This window comes from Etheostoma spectabile, chromosome 8 (assembly GCF_008692095.1).
Source record: "Etheostoma spectabile isolate EspeVRDwgs_2016 chromosome 8, UIUC_Espe_1.0, whole genome shotgun sequence".
In the NCBI taxonomy this organism is placed as follows: domain Eukaryota; kingdom Metazoa; phylum Chordata; class Actinopteri; order Perciformes; family Percidae; genus Etheostoma; species Etheostoma spectabile.
In genome coordinates, this window is record NC_045740.1 from 5,672,758 (window position 1) to 5,687,733 (window position 14,976).

Sequence of the window (14,976 nt, forward strand, 5' to 3'; positions counted from 1 at the left end):
GGACAGCTGAATAAATTAAAGGGGAGAGAGAGTGGGAATGACATGCAGCAAAGGGCCGCAGGTCAGAGTTGTACCCAGGCCCTCTGCGTTGAGAAGTAAACCTCTATATATGGGCGCCTGCTCTGCCAACTGAGCTATCCGGGCGCCTAAGTATTTGGTTTTTATTGCATTTGTCAAACATCCTGCTTTAAAGGCTATTGCATAAAATATTTAGATGACTATTCATGTAATCTCTGACAGCTAAAACTGTGTTGCAGTTGTCATTCAAGGTTTACTGCATATAGTTATGTAACCGTGCTGTCCTTGTGACTACATGACTAAGTTTGTCCACCTGTTGTCCACATTGAGAGATAATCTTTTCTCCACCTAAATGAAATAAGGTCTTATGACTTTACTAATGTAAATTATTTTGCTTTGTATGCTTCTTCTAGATTTTTTGAGGTTTTCAATGTGATAACATTTTTTGTACACCCATGTCATACAGTACCATGCCGAGACCATCAAGAATGTTCGTGATGCAACTGAGAGCTTCGGTCCAGGATCTGTTGACTACAGACCAGTGGCCATCGCTCTGGATACCAAGGGACCAGAAATCAGGACTGGACTTATCAAGGGCGTAAGTTCTTGCCAAATTACCAAGGTTTCAATGAGGCCTTTTTTGATTTGTTGCACAAATAACTGTTTGAAGATTTCATGCAGCGATTTTTCATCCTGCCCATGAACAAGCTCTCTCTTCTTGGTCTTGTTTAGAGTGGTACTGCTGAAGTTGAGCTCAAGAAGGGTGAGACCATTAAGGTCACATTGGACGACCAGTACATGGAGAAATGTGACGAGAAAGTTCTGTGGCTCGACTACAAGAACATCACCAAGGTTGTGCAGACCGGAAACCACATCTACATTGATGATGGTCTGATTTCCCTCAAGGTTAAAGAAGTTGGTAAGCACACAAACAATCATCTGTGTGCTTCATCTTGTCTATCTATCACACAGATTTGGCTTTCAAACTTTCTGCCTGAAGGTGGAAATTAAGTTACTCTGCATTTTGTGTGTCCTTAGGCAATGACTTTCTGATGTGTGAAATTGAGAATGGCGGTACGTTGGGCAGCAAGAAGGGCGTCAACTTGCCTGGAGCTGCAGTTGACCTGCCTGCTCTGTCTGAGAAGGATATTCAGGACCTGGAGTTTGGCGTGGAGCAGGGTGTTGACATGGTCTTCGCCTCCTTCATCCGTAAGGCTGCTGACGTTCAAGCTGTTAGGAAAGTGCTGGGTGAGAAGGGCAAGAACATCAAGATCATCAGCAAGCTGGAGAACCACGAGGGTGTGCGCAGGTGGGTGAATTACCAGCGGTCATACTTGAATCTGCACTGATCTAAATCTTTGGAGAATTGTTCAACTGATGTTTTTTATTTTTGTTTGATAGATTTGATGAGATCCTGGAGGCTAGTGATGGCATCATGGTTGCCCGTGGAGACCTGGGCATTGAAATCCCAACAGAGAAGGTCTTCATAGCCCAGAAGATGATGACTGGCAGGTGCATCAGGATCGGCAAGCCCATCACTTGTGCCACACAGGTGTGTGACATCAGTAGGAAGACTGTTTTGTGGAAAACATTTTAAAAAGAAAAGTGTAGCAGAAAGTCTTGCTGTTTCTCCTCAGATGCTGGAGAGCATGACCAAAAAACCCCGCCCTACTCGCGCTGAGGCCAGTGATGTTGCCAATGCCGTGCTGGACGGCAATGACTGCATCATGCTGAGTGGTGAGACTGCCAAGGGAGAATATCCTCTGGAGGCCGTCCGCACACAGCACAGAGTAAGAGCACCTCCGACTGGTCCCAGGTCTTAATGTTTTCACATGAAAATTGTGCCAATGGTTTTGATCCAACTGCAGCACCTGCGTGTCTCATCTGTTTGTGTGTTTGAGGCTGTGAGAAAGCCTGCATTATCAATATTAAAGCAACTCTTGAGAGTTGGCTGCCAAGCAGCAATGTTATTAATGACAAAAGCTGACACGATGAAGCAACACATTGGTCATGGTAACTTAATGGCTTTATACTTTTGGCTTAATATACTGTACATAAGTACACTGTTTGGGCAAACCTGGAGTTGCTCATTGTACTACCACCATATAATAAAGGTGCAGAATCAACATCAGGAATGATAACCAATTAACCATTGATAGCTTTACCTATTTACGACAGAACCATCCATGAAAGCACATCACTCGTACCAGCTTGGGTTTTACTAACAGCTTGTTTAGTATTTGTTTAACTTGGTTTGTGTATCCTTGTTGCACCGCCTCCTCCCTCCATCCATCTGCTGTCTTCTTGTATTGTGCTTTAACTGTATATTCATATTACTCAATTAGCATGTGTCTGATGATCTGCAGTGTACAGCAACATCCCTGGACATCATGGCCGTCGCTGTTGTTTAGCTTCTTGTCTCAGTGTGCTATCAGGTATGAAGACTTCTGCACTGAGGTTAACTGCCCCTTTGTTTTGTCCTTTATAATATCAACTAACTCTTGCAGTTGACGCTGGCTGTGTGACTGCAGCCCGACACTACTTTTATCATTTTTTAAATGTTCACATGTTCAGATTGCCCGTGAAGCCGAGGCCGCCATGTTCCACAGGCAGATGTTTGAGGAGCTGCGTCGCACCACTCATCTGACCCGTGACCCCACAGAGTCTGTAGCTATCGGTGCCGTTGAGGCTTCATTCAAATGTTGCGCCAGCGCCATCATCGTGCTCACCAAGTCTGGCAGGTAAAGCTCCAAAAAGAAGAAGTCCACACTGGAAATCTCCTCTGTAAAGCTGTGACTTATGATATTCTACATGGCGCCCACTGTGAGCAAAGAAACTGGTGCATTGTAACATTCTCTTCATCCCTCTGCCTCGTCTCCCTCCCTAACACAAGCCCTCGGCTCATGAAGTGTGACAACTATTATGGCACTCACAATCTGTGCTCCACTTGTGACCTTTTGAGATCTGAACCCTGACATTTTACAAGTTAATTTTAACTCCCTGTTCATTCCTCAACACATGATACAGAAGGTGTGTCAGCTGAAGGGATTTCCTCATGATAATGGCATAATTAAAGCAACTATAATTAATATTTCCATATTAACAATGGCTCAAACGACTACTTTCAGGTCATTTTCAGGTCACAGCAATATTTTCAGCAGCTAAAGAGACTATATTGAACAGCTGGACACAAGTACATCTTCAAATGAATGATATAATGTTGCAAAGTAGCTGCTGGTGGGAAGTTCACTACTATATCAACCTAAAAGGTGATATGTCAGTGTTGTGTTTTCAACTTCCCTCTTGGCCAAATAATCATTCACTGCAGTTTTAAGTTTTTGCACGTGTTTTTTGAATTGGCTTTGACATCAGTGTACTTTCAATTCAACATTATATTATAATGATTTGTAATAATCTGCTACCTGCAGGTCTGCTCACATGCTGTCGAGGTACAGGCCCCGTGCCCCCATCATTGCTGTGACCCGCTGTGGCCAGACCGCCCGCCAGGCCCACCTGTACCGCGGTATCTACCCTGTGCTCTACACCAAGCCTGCCAACGACGTCTGGGCCGAGGACGTTGACCTGCGTGTGAACTTTGCCCTGGAAGTTGGTGAGTGGTGATGTTTGTTTTATGTTAAAATTAGTCTCATAATTATTTTTTATTTTTTTACAGTTAGTTGCGGTATTTTAGATTATTGACAAGAGTCACAAGGCTTTATATCTAATTATTGAATCCTTTCTTTTCCACTAACTCTTTTCTCTTTTTCTCTATTTGTAGGCAAGCACCGCAAATTCTTCAAGTCTGGTGATGTCGCTATTGTTGTGACTGGCTGGCGCCCAGGTTCCGGTTACACCAACACTATGAGAGTTGTGCTGGTGCCTTGAACTTCATCAAAGAACATTAGTAACTGCCCCCTCCTTCCCTCTCTTGCAACCTGCCTCCCCCCTTGTCGGACTTTTCTTTTCTGGCTTTCTTCATCTCCAACAGAAGGTCAAGACCAGGCCACTCCTTCAAAGAGACTAAACTCAAACCCTTTTAGTGGAAACTCTACTGCCGTGTGTGTGCTGTTTGCACTCTGTTTTCATGGTGAACAGAGTGTAAATCAATGTTCTTCTGCATTCATTGTAAAGTACACATTTTGTAATTTCCTTAATTTTTGGTTCTTTAATTATTCAGGGAAAAACAAAAATATGTACTGTCATTGTTTTCTCCAGTGTTGCATGCTGAACTGCCAGCTAGTACAAAGTGTCATCGTGATCTGGCACGACTGGGTTTCTGTTCATTAAAAGGATTTCTTGGGTCAACTGTGTCTGTCTTCCTCTTGTAATCACTATCACACTTAACTAAGAAAAAAGAGTCTTTTCTTCATTTCATATATTTTCAGTGCCAAGTATTCCAGCAAGATACATTTTTCTTTAAGGGGTGTGGAGGTTTTTTATGTCTTACACCATTAGATAGCATTAGTGGGGAGATTACAGGAAACAAGAGACAAATACCTCAGTGGAAGAAATACATCAGTGATGAAAGAAGTAATCAGAGCAATACTCTGTTACATGTAAAAGTTCTGCATTAACCAAAAGTGCAAAACTGTTAGTATCAAAACATACCTAAAGTAGAAAACGTAATATGCAGAATGGCCCATTTCAGAATAATGTATATTATTGAATTCTATCTATCGATGCATTCATTTGAACATCCCTTTAAAGTTGCAGTTGGTAAAGATGATTTTTTTACTATACTGCCAGGTATCTCGTGAATTTTTAAGGGATTGATAAAGTTTTATCTTTATTTATTATAATACATCATTATTTCTTTGTGAATTATATTATGTATCATTAATCTAATTCTCCAAAGTAACTAAATTTAACAAATAACTGCAGTGGAGTAAAAAGTACATTACCCTCTGAATTGTAGTGGAGTAGTATATAGTTTCAGAAAGTAGAAATACTCAAGTAAAGTAAAATTACATCAAAATTGCACAGTACTTACGTACTTAGTTACTCACCAGCACTGTCACACTATTAAACAATAATGTGATCATCTAGTGGAGTTATACCAGGACAGGAAACATCAGTCTGTACACTCTTTGTCTTGAATGACATGCAGTATTTGTCTGCTTTGGTTTGACCTTAAACTTTTAATTTAATAGCACTGAGTTAAACATCTAAATGTTCTCACTAATCCAGCAATAATTGATTCCATGAACATGGCAGATATTTGTTTTTGTACTTAAGTTGAATATGTAGCAGGTTACATCCTGGCTATTTTAAATGTTACCACCAACGACACCATGCAGTCCTCAATTCATAACCTGGCCCAATGTCTGAAACTTCCCAAGCATTTCATCAGTTTCTTTATCACAATCTATGCTCTTGTAATGAAATCAACAACTAGGATGAGCCTCATTGACCATATTGTCATTTTATTGCACTGAATTCAGCAGCTAAAAAATATGCCTAACATACATAGGTGATGGAATCTTAAGATGTGTTGGTTAAAAGGCAGCAAAATGAGAAAAACAAATGTATAAATATATAAATGACTGACACCTCCTCTCCTACACACACCTTTGAATTGAATGCACTCAAAGTAACCTTACACTCAACCCAAGCTGATGCTTCTGACAGGTGGTGTGGGGTTGAGGGGTTGGAGGAGAATAGTAATGAGGGATTGATCAAGCCCAATAGCAGTGACTGGCTAGTGACTGACAGTATCTCTCTCCCCCCTGGTTCAGTAACCAGGCAGCTAAAGCCACTGGACAGGATCCTCCGATGATTTGACCTGCTGACCTGCAACCTGCTCACAGTTCCTCGCCGGCCACAGGTCCACAGAGAGAGAGACAGAGGAATATCATTTAAACACATTAACTTATGAACAAGTAGAAGGATTTAAGAGTCTGGTTTAAAAAAAGTCAGTGATACATTTCTTGTTGATTCAGCATAGCATCACAAAGCAGCAATTGTTCAACAACAGATGCCAAATCTTACAATCAAATAATGTAAAATGAAAGAGGTAAATATGCAGCAATATGACCCATCAGGGGTTCTTATTAACCACGTGTCCAAGCAACTGCTTTTAGCCCTTTGACTGGTGCAAGAAACATTCAGATCAGTCTTAGCGCATTGCTGGTTTCAGGATGTTTGATTATCCACAACTGCATTTATTCCATTTAATTCCCTTGTTTTAATCTGTTCTAACTAAAAACAGAATCAATCACATATCAAGTGCTTTAATTCACAGTACCTTTGCATACCTATAAAAAACACAGATTATTGCATACTATGCTGATGGCACACAGACAAATGTTCAGTACCTAAATTATTGTCGGACTTAAATGAGTTGACACCAGTGGTGCCCCTTGCCACACGCTGGAGGAGTTGTGGAGGGACAGAAACGTAAATCTGTGTTGTTTCTGTTACACTTTCCAGTTCTCAGAAAACCATCATCGCCCTTGAGTTCAACACATTTTAAAATTAATCCTGCTTCTCCCACTCAGACGGACAAACATTACATTCATTACTTCAGTTTTTTTGAGTGTGATTGGATTTGTGTGACCCATGTGGATGTGCAATATTGCTGAAACGCTACTTGGAAGACGTGCCATCATTAAACCATCCGGTGATCTCTGAAACAAGCAAAGTGCACAGTCTGTCTTTCCTACAATCTCTTAATAACCCTGCATACAAATGACACTCAGTGGAGGAAAAGGACATAAAAAGGGACAATCATTTTTGGTCTCAATCAAAACTGGATACAGTTGTAGACAAATGTCCAACTAAACGGGTGTAGCTAAAAGGTTACACAAAATTGTCTGGACAATGGGGTTTAAACATAATACTTACAACAAATCACAGAGTGTGATTATAATACAATACATAGAACAATTGATATTTTTATGAGGTGCTATATATACCCATCAACAGGTTTTTGATTCAAAGATGCAATATCCTGTAGAAAAATACCCATCATTGTCCATAATTATCCCCAATTCTTTCAGTCTGATTAAAAATCTCCAATCCGTTTAGCATAACACACCCTCCTACTTTTAAAATTGTAAAGTAAAGTATTGGTTAAAACAATGCCAAGAAAGAGGTGAGCTCCTGTTTGTTCAGGCATTAAAGGAGGGTGTGTCTGAACCTCACAAGTTGGATGGAAGTTTGGACTGTTTTTGTTCGGTCTCTAACATCTTAGCAGGGGATCTAGTGAGGGAAGAGTGAAAACCAACAGATTGGTTCTGAGGTTCAGGCCCAGAATGTGTCCGACTAAAAGGAGGAACTGCAACTGGACCCAGGATCGGGCTGTAAGGTTTACTGACAGCCATGGGGGAGGAGAAAGGAATGGATGACTCTGCTACCCCCTCTAAAGAGCCGCTCATGGCCAAAGGCCGTTCCTGGTGTATGGAGCTTTGAGAGCCTGAGATAGTCTTTATTTCCTGGGTAAAGAGATCCACCGAGGACTCAGTCATCTCTTTGGGTGTCCACACCAACCTGGCTGGGCATGAGGTCTGAGGGGTTAGAGGGCTGCGAGAGGCCATAGCATTGGGGAGCTCACTGTTGTAAACTGTCCTTCCCCTCACAGGGCTCTGTATGCTGGGACTGTGGAGTGGAGGCGTGTAGCAGGGCGAGGCTTCAGCGGAGCCATACTGGGCCAGGGAAGCAAGGGCAGAGTGCTCGGGGGGAACCTGGGGAAGGAAAACAGATTGGAGACCTGCAAGGCTTTGCTGAGCCAGGGATGCTGCGGCCCCAGTTCCAAATGCAGACCCTGGTTGAATAAATTCACTGGAGGACTGAGTGCTGGTGATGAAGGGAAAATTTGGGAGGTTCATACCACTAGATATTCTGCCTGCTCTGTCATGATTGTACCCCATCTGTTGCTCAGCGTGAGAGGTCAGCGGCAGCTGGCTTAGTAAGGGGCCAACTGAGCTGGAGATGAGAGGGTTTATGGTGGAGGCAGAGGGCGCAGGGAATCTTCCCGTTAGCCTCACTGGCGCCCCCTGCTGAAGTAAACCTATCGGGTGTGGTGGGGTGGTCATAGCACCATGGAATGGCTGAGGGTGGAGCTGAGCAGAGCAGGTGTAGGAGACAGTGGACTGGTTGATGGGGAAGACTGAGGCGATACCGGAGTGGGGAGGATGGTGCGAGAGCTGGTGTGAGGGCAGAGGGGCCAGCGGCTGCAGGTTGCTGGTGAAGACAGGCTGAGACGTCAGTGTGGCTGACGCAGGCCCAGTGGCGAGATGCGGTGCCCTGAGGGATGTTAATGTAGGAGTCTCAATCCCAGATCTGAAATGGCTGGAGTTGGCAGGAGAACTGGGTCCTGAACCACAGCTACTGGATGCATTTGCTCCAACATGGACTCTCTTTGGATGGCTGATGGGGTCCTTCAGGGGGCCTGCTGCCAGAGGATGGTGGAAAAGGATGGAAGGCAGCTTGGAGTGGTGGGCTAAGGCAAGAGCCAGCGGGGTGGTGGCAGCAGCAGCCTGGAGCGGGGCCTGTACCAGCGGGGCCCAGATGACCGGGGTAGGTGATGGGGGCGCTGGGGGAAGGTGTAGGCTTTTTGGGCTAGTCTGGATCAGCTGCGTGCAATGGGCCATGTCACGGTCATGTTGCACTATTCTTTGGATGATCTCGCTCTCTTGAAAGTTTAGTATGCCAGAACTTTGGTGATGCTGCACTTTATTCTGAAGAACAGAGTTCCTCTTCCCTGTTAAGAAAATACAAATAAGGTCACACTGTTTTTAATTTTCTACTTTTTCATTAATGAATGCATACTAAACATTATGAGGACAATAATCAGTCATCTTATATTCAATTTGGTCAGTATTTTATGGTTTCGTTTGAGCTTTCAATTGTTTTTTTATGTAAAAGTCATAAATTTAAATAATTCAATTCATCCGTAAACTGCTAAAAACAAATAGTTGGATTCTGCCTTTAAATGTGCATACATGAAGATGAAACTAGCAAAAAGAAATATCAACACTTAAATAATAAGTAATATTATTTCTATCCTGGCTCCTATAGTAGCCAGGATAGCTCAGTTGGTAGAGCAGCCATACATTTACACAGAGGTTTATGCCTTGACGCAGACGTCCAGGGTTCGAGTCTGACCTGTGACTCCCCTTTCCCACCTAGCTGTCCTGTCCATTAAAGGTGGAAAAGCCTAAAAAACAATCTTAAAAAAAATTGGCTCCTTCATATATGTATATACTGTGTATATATTTATCTCTTGGTAAAAGACTCACCAATGCGGTCCAGGCGGTCGAGAGCCACAGTCTCAAAGGCCCTCCTCATCATGGGATACTCCTCCAGCACCTCGTTGAAGTTGTCCACTGACAGAGAGTACAGCCGACAGTAGTTATCTGCTCGCACGCTGGCTGTCCTCCTGCCTCGGGTTAGCAGGCAGATCTCTGCAGGGAGAGAGGGAAAAAAAAGTTTTATTATTTGTAAAATTTCTTTACCATTGTGATTTGTACCATTCCTCACGTTCTGCTAAATGCAAGTCAGAGATTAACGTCAAGGATTTATTTTTAAATGGGTAATTAATATGAAGTGGTATATGATGATTTTCAACTTTTCTCATAGTTGTGTGATACATTACAACCACATTTATATCTTTTTAGATAGAGAAAAATATCAGTGTGAGATGGTAAAACATGAAAAGACCAGTGCCTCTGAACCCCACAGATGGAGCACTTAATGCAATTTCTGCAGCTTACAGTTTGTCCTGACCTCATCTGTCGTGCCAGATCAAAAAATAAAATAATGCGCCATTAAAAAAAAGTAGACATATTTTTCAGGACAGCCATATCGAGGACACACACACACACACACACACACAACACACACACACAAACACACACACACACACACACACACACACACTTTTAAATACATTTTCTGTCCTCATGTACCATTTTCACTTCTGTGCTGAGTAGCTTTAAGCCAAAATATATAATGTTTTGTGATTATCAATATAATTTTCAAAAATGTATGCTGGAGTAAACATTAAAGATTAAAATGTGGTTAGAAATAATTTCTTGGGTTATCAGATGACACCACTCCCATTTGCAAATGCAAGTAAAGTAAATTATACATTTCCTGGATGATATTTGATGATGACATTTCATTTTCCTGCCAGATACAACAACAAGACTGCGTAACAAGGGCGACAACAAATTGAAATGAAATGAAATTCATCTTAAAATATGGCGTTAACAAAAGGGGAAAACCCCACATATGGAATCAAAGATCGCAAAGCTTTGCTCCTCTTAGTCCTGAGCCCTTTTAAGGAGATGATGTGGGCAATTTTTCCTAACTATAATTGTGAGGGAGGTAAATCTGCTGAGTGCTGGAGCAAAAATAAATCAAAACAAATCATACCATCAGCACTCCTTTACATACATTCAAACTGACTCAGTTCCAGCTACAGAATATATTAGCATGCAGTCCACACAGCAGGTTGAGTGCGCACATTACCTCCAAAATAAGAGCCATCAGACAGCTTGGTGTCTTGGCTGTTCTTCTGGGTGATGACACTGACGACGCCATGCTGGATGAAGTACATCTTCTTGCCAATGGTTCCCTCTCTGATAATGTAGTCGCTCGGCTGAAAGACCTCAAAGCGCAGTTTGGTCAGCATGGAGGTGACAAAATTCGGATCAGCGTTGGCAAACAGAGGCATGGAGGCCACCAGTTTGCGACAGTTAAAGTTGATAATCTCCTGCAGAAGAAACAAAACAAGTGTTTTAGATTTTAAGATAAGGCCTTCACAACAGACATGTCGGTGTAATTACATGTTTACATTTCAATCATAAAAGCAGGGCGGTTAACGGCTTAGTGCTCCATTAATGAGATTCTCAGTTCTCATGAAGTCTCCAACCATTACTGATCAGATTACATGACTATTAACATCGTCGTGCAAAGTAAGGGAGGCATAGTAGTATAAATAGGTAAACCATTTAGAACAAGCATGATCACTTCATTCATTCACATATTTGCAGCTAGAAAAACTTAAAAAAGAAATGGGTACAATCTGTAAAACATATCCCTCTATTTAGGGAAAACAACAAGGTAGATGAGTTCTGACCTCTCGCAGTGGCTCATTCAGCTCCTCCAAAATGTTTTCCTCGTCAAACATCTTGCCCTGATAGCGGTGTTCATAGTATTCGTGGATCCTCTGGCGCATGTCGGCAGGAAGCTTGTGGAAGGACATGTACTGCTCCACCTGCTTATACTGTAACAACAACACAAGTCCAATTATTACAATTAAAAAAGTATTTTTATAATGTTTAATAGTATGTAAGGGAAAAACCGCCACGGAAATACCGGGAACTGTAATTGAAAACCCGCCACAGAAATACCAGGAATTGTAATGTAACTTGAGAGAAAGTGCAAAGTCATGTCAAAATAAATATATTAAAGTGATTGATGTGTTGGCTCAGAGGTGGACTATAATGTGTCTCATTATGTTAACAGTCCACTGTCAGGCCATCTGTGAAATCTGCCCACAGAGCAATGTTGTGCCTCTGTCACATCTGACAAATACAGTTGTGCTCTGCAGGCTGCAGCTAATAACATTAACTACTTTGTCCTTCAGCTGTGTACTCTACCAGCAAAGCACCATGAGCGGTTTGTGTACCTAATCTATGTCAGTTAGGTCATTAGTCGCTGTTAGTTGCTTTTATTAACTAGCTCCTTACTCTCTCTAGTGTCTCTTTGTTTTTGTGTTGAAAATCCACAACAACAGCTCAGAAATCTTTCACTGATTTCTCTTATATTTTGCTCTGTCCCTTCACATCTATTTATAGGATCCCTCTGTGGGGCATTTTATCATGTAAATATCCACATATTTACAACAGGGGGCAAAGTATTCACACATATACTTTGTAACGTCACGCATCATCCTCACTGTTCAAACTGCATTTCAGTCAGCCGTGAGACCTTTTATGCAACAAAAGCACCAAAACACAATGGAAAAATAATAACTAAATTTACTTACAAGTAAAATTCCTGCATTCAAAACTGTACTCAAGTAAAAGTACTATCAGCTTATCATACCATATATTATACTAAATATACTAATTTATACTAATCTACAACAAAAAAACTGATCCTTTGTTTTGGAAACGTAGTGGAGTAGAAGTATAAAGTAGCATAAAATGAAAATACTCCAGTAAAGTACAAGTACATAAAAATACTTAATAAATAATAAAGCTAGTTAATTAATATAGCACAGTATTTGTATAAATGTACTTCATCACTTATTTCAACTCTCTTAGAAAGAAGACAAAGTTTCAAATATCAGCTATGCAGAGAACAAACACCCACCTTTTCCTGGTACTGCCTCCTGGAGGAGTCCAGAGACTGAATGAGTGCAGTCGCATGCCCCACAAACATGGCGAAGCAGGTAGCACCCACAATCATGCTGAGGATGGTGAGCCACACGTCAGCCATGCCGATAGGGGGGTATAGGCCGTACCCAATGCACAGCATGTGACTCATGGCCTTGAACAGGGCGTAGGAATATTGCTGACCCCAAGTGTCATTCTGGAAGAGAAGAAGAGGAGGAAAGAGAAAGTTTATCATCACAACATTAATGCTGCAGCACACCTTTGTGAGCCTACTCCCAGTTAAAAACCAAGACCACGGGTGATGTCGCCTTTATTTTCCCTACTGAGCGGCTCAAACCGTCAAAAAACATCACCTTATAACATGCATGCTAACTTATCCACCAGCATTACTTTTGTGGTTTATTCTTTGGTATAAGTCTATTTCAGTTACCTGTATACTATTATTATTATATTCTCTACTTAGAGCAATAATTAATAAAGCGTATCATTAAATACTTGTATATGTGTAGTTTGCAACTAACAATTACTTTCATTATCAATTTATTTGCCAGTTATTTTCTCAATTAATCGATTGTTGTTGTTTTTTTCAGGAAATTGGGGGGAAATGCCTGTTACAATTTACCACAGTCCAATGTATTTAAATATCTTGTTTTGTTTGACCAACAGTCCAAAAACCAAATATATTTGGTAGTCTATCATTTATGACAAAGAAACGATTCTAATCTCCACATTTGAGAGGCTGAAACCAGGGAATGTTTGATGTTGCAATAATTACTTACAAAAAATAGTTGCCGTTAGTTTTATATTGATCGACTAATCAATTAGGTTGGATTCATCTCTGTCATTCAAAACACACATCAATAACCTTCAAGCAAATCAAAGCTAGACTAGCCTTTCTTTTCCATAATAAAGCTTCCTTTACTCATGCTACCAAATGCACCCTTGTTAAGATGACAGTACTGCCAATTTGGGACTATGGTGATATTTTACAAATGGCACCAAACCCAGCCCTAAAAAAACTTGACACAATCTACCATTCAGCCATTCGTTTTGCTACTAAGCACCCTTTCACCCATCATTGTGACCTGTACAACCTGGTGGATGGCCCTCCCTTTACACCCGGCGGCTCAATCACTGGTTTCTCTTATATACAAGACGATCCTGGGCAAGACACCTCCCTATTTGTTATCTCTTCTTCATGCCGTTCATAACACCTATCACACAAGATCGAGTAATTTGATTAAATTTAGTACCCCTCCTACCTCTACTACCTTTGGACGTAATGCCTTCCGCTTTGCAGCAGTACATGACTGGAATACACTACAAAATACCCTGAAACTTACATCTCTGATCCCATTTCCACCTTAAGCAAAACCTCCAAAATTACATTGTTGACACTCTGTTCCTGCTGACAATCATGAACCATATTTATACACACAATTTAAGCTCTTATTCTTTATCTTTCTTCGTTGACTGTCCTTTTTTATTCAGTCGCTTGTTCTATGTGTCATGCTTTTTGACTATGTAAAGTTGTACAGTATGTTTATTTCCTTTTTATTCATTGCTTGTTCTATGTGTCATGTGTTTGACTATGTAAAGTTGTACAGTATGTTCATATCTATTTCTGTAGCCTCTTGGCCAGGTCATGTTTGTAAATGAGAATTGGTTCTCAAACAGTTTACCTGGATAAATAAAGGTTAAATAAATAAAATAAAAATTAATCTAATTGTTGCAGCTCTAAATATGATTATTGCGTTTTGAAGCCCCTAAAAACTGAGTTTCAAAACTTAAGTTCTCTATAATAATAAATATCAGTCAGTAAATATGCTTTTTCAAGTTTTGAAAACACACCTTGAAAGTATTATTTATTGAGAGTTTCACATAAAAAAACTCAGCTGAAGGGTGGGATTTGATCTGAGTTCTTTATTAGTGCATTGAAGTGTTTGACATCGTCTTTTTCTAGCTGAGACACGCATACTTCATACCAGTGAAAAGAGCACATTAAAAACAAAACATATAAAGAATCTCTTATTTGAAACACTCAAAACCGTTTTAGCTTTGGATTAAAAGTTTGTGTTCATGGAGGACCACATCACACATAGTAAGACCACTTACCACCATCTTGTTTCTAGTGACCCAGCAGTCAGAAGGGAAGTCCTGCAGCATGGGAACCAGGAACTGCAGACAGCCATCCCAATGACACAGCAGCAGCATCATACCAATCAGGTTCATGATGCGCACCATGGCGCTGGCCAGGTCATAGGTCATATGGAAAACCTGTGACAGATTATCAGCATTAATAAAACAGAAACACATCTCTGTGTACATAAATATGAAATGTCAATTCTCTCTCATACAATCAGAGGATTTGAAATATATAATAGTTGCTTTGCGAGCCAATGGAAACAGGGGTCCTTTACCAGATCACACACTGTTCTTAATCTCCTACAGACCAACAGAGGCTATTTCAGTATTGCATAACCATCTGCAAGCAACATTAATGGCTCATGGGTTCAGCCTCAATTGAAATTATAAAATAAGATAATGCCGGAACATATCTGTCATTAGGTGGTAGTTGTGTGTGTGTGTGTGTGTGTGTGTGTGTGTGTGT

General features: G+C 41.0%; 2 protein-coding genes across 2 annotated transcripts in view; one reads left to right on the plus strand and one right to left on the minus strand.

The window, feature by feature from the left end:
- The window catches only part of pkmb (pyruvate kinase M1/2b), a 7,356-nt gene extending 3,033 nt beyond the window's left edge, over positions 1 to 4,323 (plus strand). The window contains exons 4-11 of the mRNA XM_032523967.1: positions 485 to 616; positions 751 to 937; positions 1,057 to 1,327; positions 1,420 to 1,570; positions 1,656 to 1,808; positions 2,593 to 2,759; positions 3,447 to 3,628; positions 3,797 to 4,323. Coding sequence (XP_032379858.1) covers positions 485 to 616; positions 751 to 937; positions 1,057 to 1,327; positions 1,420 to 1,570; positions 1,656 to 1,808; positions 2,593 to 2,759; positions 3,447 to 3,628; positions 3,797 to 3,903 — 1,350 coding nt within the window. The 3' untranslated portion in view covers positions 3,904 to 4,323. The remainder of the gene's footprint in view (positions 1 to 484; positions 617 to 750; positions 938 to 1,056; positions 1,328 to 1,419; positions 1,571 to 1,655; positions 1,809 to 2,592; positions 2,760 to 3,446; positions 3,629 to 3,796) is intronic.
- Positions 4,324 to 6,370: 2,047 nt separating this feature from the next.
- LOC116694226 (potassium/sodium hyperpolarization-activated cyclic nucleotide-gated channel 3) overlaps positions 6,371 to 14,976 on the minus strand; it is a 14,407-nt gene continuing 5,801 nt past the window's right edge. Inside the window, exons 3-8 of the mRNA XM_032523821.1 lie at positions 14,481 to 14,642; positions 12,343 to 12,561; positions 11,102 to 11,248; positions 10,492 to 10,735; positions 9,258 to 9,422; positions 6,371 to 8,719 (exon numbers count right to left, since the gene is read on the minus strand). Coding sequence (XP_032379712.1) covers positions 7,158 to 8,719; positions 9,258 to 9,422; positions 10,492 to 10,735; positions 11,102 to 11,248; positions 12,343 to 12,561; positions 14,481 to 14,642 — 2,499 coding nt within the window. The 3' untranslated portion in view covers positions 6,371 to 7,157. The remainder of the gene's footprint in view (positions 8,720 to 9,257; positions 9,423 to 10,491; positions 10,736 to 11,101; positions 11,249 to 12,342; positions 12,562 to 14,480; positions 14,643 to 14,976) is intronic.